Raw genomic sequence first — 4373 nt, 5'->3', positions numbered from 1 at the left:
AGATTCTTTGGACAGATGATACCAAGATAAGCTTGAGGATGCAGAAGGAAAGAAAGGACCACATCATCTGTCAGACATGGTGGAGGCACTGTAATGGCCTGGGCATGTACGGCTGCCAGTGGTGTTTACTGATGATGTGACTGCTTATAGAAGAAGCAGGATGCATTATGAAGTGTGTAGAGCTGAACTTTCTGCTCAGATTCAGACAAAAAAAAAACTGATTAAGGAGGTTAAGGAGGATAATGCCCTAAAACATACAGTAGAAAGCAACCTAAGAGTCTTTGCTTCTTAAGGCAAAGAGATGGAATGGAATTCTCACCTGACCTCGACACTAATGAGCAGTTCTTCACTTTTACTGAGGACAAAAACAAAGAGCCACAGAAGTAAGTGGACAAACTTAACTAGGTTAGTTGATAGAATTACTGTAAAGCTTGTGAAAATGGAGGGACTGTGTGAAAATGGCTGTAATTCCTGCATGGTAAATGCAGTACTGTGGTTAAACCCCTAGAATTTGAAATGCTACAAGGTTTTTGTGAGGATATAAATAAATCATACTGGATATATTATTATTATTATTATTATTATTATTATTATATAAGTAGTATAAATAAAGATTGTACTTACCATGTATATTATTAGTATTATTATTAGTATTATTATTACATATAATAATATTAGTTTTAACAGATACTTGCATAAATATAAAACATACTGGACATATGATTATTACAAATTGACACTTGTAGTGTTTGTGTCTAAAGCATGCCAAAAATGTCTATGCTTTACTTTATTTCCTGTGTATCCTGTGTTTGTTCACTTATTTACATATAATGTACTTGGAACATACCAGACATTTAATTATATATATATATATATATATATATATATATATATATATATATATATATATATACATAGAGAGAGAGAGAGAGATACTTGCATATCATTGCCATTTGTTCACTTTTTGACAGATTTACATTGTTTTAAAATTTTATGATGAACAGACCAATAGAAATGCTCCAAAATAACTCGGAGTCCAAAACAATTACATTAACTTTCATTGAAAGTCCCAATTCAGAGATTTCTTTCATTAGTATATCCAGATAACCCATACCAGACACATGATTATCCTGTATATGTCCTTAGTTTACATAAACACAGTTCCTGTACAGCTCTAGGTCCTGACATTTAACAAAAACAAATGTGTGTGTGTTAAAACAAGAGGGACATACGGAAAAATCAGAGAAGAGAAACTGAGAAACAGAGGAAGTGTGTGTGTGTGTGTGTGTGTGTGTGTGTGTGTGTGTGTGTGTGTGTGTGTGAGTGTAGTGAGCATGACATACTGCTCTGCTGCTTTGTTTTAGTGTAAATCGCATCATTTCGTCACACTCTCATCCTCCTTTTCACAGACATGGTTCCCTAAGGACAGGTGGTATGTGTGTGTGTGTGTGTGTGTGTGTGTGTGTGTGTGCATGTGGGTGTATGTGTGTGTCTGTCTTTGTGTACCCTCAGTGTTTGTGCGAGTGTGTGTACCCTATGTGTGACCAACATGAATCATGTACTTTCTCATATCAGTGTCAGTTAACAAGACAAGGGTGACCCTCAACCTCTGACCTCCAGCCCGCCCCCACTGCAACACTGCACATAAGGTGTGTGTGTGTGTGTGTGTGTGTGTGTGTGTGTGTGCAAGCAAATTTTATGCTCTTTGATGGATCAAATGACCGCACTGTTTTAGAGACACGTGAAAATACATGCATCTGTTGGATTTCCTGAATTAAACTGAAAGGACCACGGCTTTCTCAAAGGCCTTTGGGTTAATGAGGTTAAATGGAAGATTTAGAGTATCTGGAGTAAGGCACACCATAAAGTTAGTGATGTGTGTGTTTGTGTGTGTTTCCGGCTTCACAAAGCTCCCTAATGGTGCATAGTTTTCGATCTGCTGAGCTCTCAGTTGTAAACCGCTGTCAGGTTGATAAAAACCTGCATAAAACTTCAAAAAAGGCTGAAACCAGGATCATAAACACAGCCCTAAATCATTCTCACGTGTCAGCCAGTTTTTCAATGTAGCGCATTTTAAACAATGCACACCAGAGACATTATAGATCATAAATCATCAAATATTAATACAGTAAATACTCTCTAATAGAGACTAGGTAGAAGAAACGATTCCTAACACATCACGGGTCAGTTTCTGCCCTGATGATTAAAGCTACAGCCTTTCAATGGAAGCGAAACTGGATTAACCCCTTAATCTCGGGCCTCCCGGCTACAAATGTCTGGTTATTTGAGCGCTACATGAACACTCTGAACCTTACGATTTTTGTTCTTAGAAAGTTTTCTGGACGTTCCTAGACCGTTTTTATTTATTTTTATATTTTATTTTTACATTTCATATTTTTTGGTACATTTTGAATATGGGGTTTTTACATTTAGTAGGCATTATTTTAAAGTAAAAATTTCTTTATTGAAACTTTTTTTATTATCAGTGTAAATTCAAAAAATATTTAATTCTATGTTCAAATAAATCCTCCAATTCTTAATTTTTTAAGTTTTATGACACATTAATTAAACATTATTTATCAGTGTGATTGTATGTCAGTGGTTTTTTTTTTGTCCTGTATTTTATTTACCATATTATAAGCTTTGGGAAAGTTACTTCAGATGTTTCCAGAACATTTGTGTTTGTCTGGGAAACTGGGAATCTTGTCTAACAAATGTTCTAATAACGTTATGGCGCAAACCGTTTTGACCTCGAACATTCATTCTGTAACGTTACAGGCTATAACCTTCCTGTACCCTTTTAAAAAACCATTGCTGAAGGTTCGGGTAACGTTCTCTGCCAGCTGGGCTGCTGCGCTGTTATTAATCTCCAGCATTAGAACTCAATAACTTGAAAGGGTTTAAAGGGTTAGTACTGTAATTCAGCTGGATCATAAAAGTTCAGAGAATGGAGCTTTAGGAAAGGACTTCTGTTTGAAACGGAAGAAAGGAAAGTTCATTTTTGGCCTCGCGAACTCAGACACCCTGCTCTCCATCCAGTATGTATTTAAAGAAAGCCTTCATCCGCTTTAATATTTTAATATTAAGAACATTTTACGTGAATAAAAGCCTGGCCTTCATCATATTCATGCTACACTGTTTCTGGAATAGCATCATGGCGATAACAAATGATAAACAACAACAAAAACAATAACAAAAACAACAGCACTGATTACACAGAAACTATCGATAGTACAAAGGAAACCATGAACTGCGCTAATAACAGCTGCAGTGATCGTGCATTAAATGAGCACTAAAATCATCCTCGAGTTAAAAAGTTCTGATTCTTTCTTAAGCAGCTAAAAGTAGCTTTCCGAAAAGTTTTCCGACTTGAGTAAAAGTTCAGAGTATCCCGTCAAAAACGTCTTAGCAGCCCTATAGATGTCTAGAGTCTATATGTGGTCCATCAAAGATCAGGGCCCGAAGTCTGTAAAAATTGTCAAAGCTAACTGATGTTATACTCTTTAATCATTCGATATTAGAAATCGAGTGTGAAAACGTGAACTACGGGACCACCAGAGGTGGCTAGACCAGCCTAAACACATAGGCAAGGGCATATACTGTTCCTTCAGTGGACTAATGGCTGTTAGAGTACCTTCTAGAGTACAAAAGTATGAACTTAGCAGCTCAGAAACTACCTAAGCACTGAGTTCCCTCACTGAAGAACTGCAGTGGAGACTTCTAAAGAACATCAGTATCAGACATGAAGTTTGTTAGACCCCGTTCTGCTTCTTTTGGCAACCTAAAGCTCGAAAGTGACCAAAAGTCCAGAATGAGACCCAAAATGAATTAGCGTATTGAGCGAATTAGTAACTGAATGTGAAGGACTGAGGTGGAACGGAGGGAAAAGTAGGTTCCTCCCAAATGTAGTTGAGCAGAAGTGAGGATATCATACGAGAACTTCCAGAAAAGTACGAATCCCTCAAAGTTTGCAGTGGTAACAGAAGCAGATCTGCGCTCATTCAACTCATTTCTGCTCATCATCATAATAAACACTGTGATTTTTCAGGTTAATAGTCTGAGAAGTGTCTCCTTACCTTCCCAGCGTCTCATTCTCCACAGTTTCTGGTTCAGAGTTGATATTTTTTTGTTTTTTGGGGTCTCTCCACTTTCGCTCAGGATCAGAACTCTACTTGAGCCCAGCCACACACAAGCTCAAACACACAGACACACACACACACTTTGCTGTAGAAAAAACACCATCAGGTTGCTTCAGTCCTCTCAGGCTGCAGTGCTGTAAACTCCAGCAGGCGAGGAGTTTTAGTCCCCTGAGCGGATCTGCTTCCGCCAGGTATTCCAGGTGTGTACGGATGAGGATGAGGATGAAGATGAGG

The 4373-nt window shown here is 37.7% G+C and overlaps 1 protein-coding gene across 1 annotated transcript in view; it reads right to left on the bottom strand.

The window, feature by feature from the left end:
- clcf1 (cardiotrophin-like cytokine factor 1) overlaps positions 1 to 4373 on the bottom strand; it is a 24894-nt gene extending 20521 nt beyond the window's left edge. The window contains exon 1 of the mRNA XM_072663500.1: positions 4077 to 4373. Coding sequence (XP_072519601.1) covers positions 4077 to 4092 — 16 coding nt within the window. The 5' untranslated portion in view covers positions 4093 to 4373. The remainder of the gene's footprint in view (positions 1 to 4076) is intronic.

The sequence above is a fragment of the Salminus brasiliensis genome, chromosome 19, assembly GCF_030463535.1.
Source record: "Salminus brasiliensis chromosome 19, fSalBra1.hap2, whole genome shotgun sequence".
NCBI classification, from domain to species: domain Eukaryota; kingdom Metazoa; phylum Chordata; class Actinopteri; order Characiformes; family Bryconidae; genus Salminus; species Salminus brasiliensis.
This window is presented reverse-complemented; position numbering and strand designations above follow the sequence as displayed.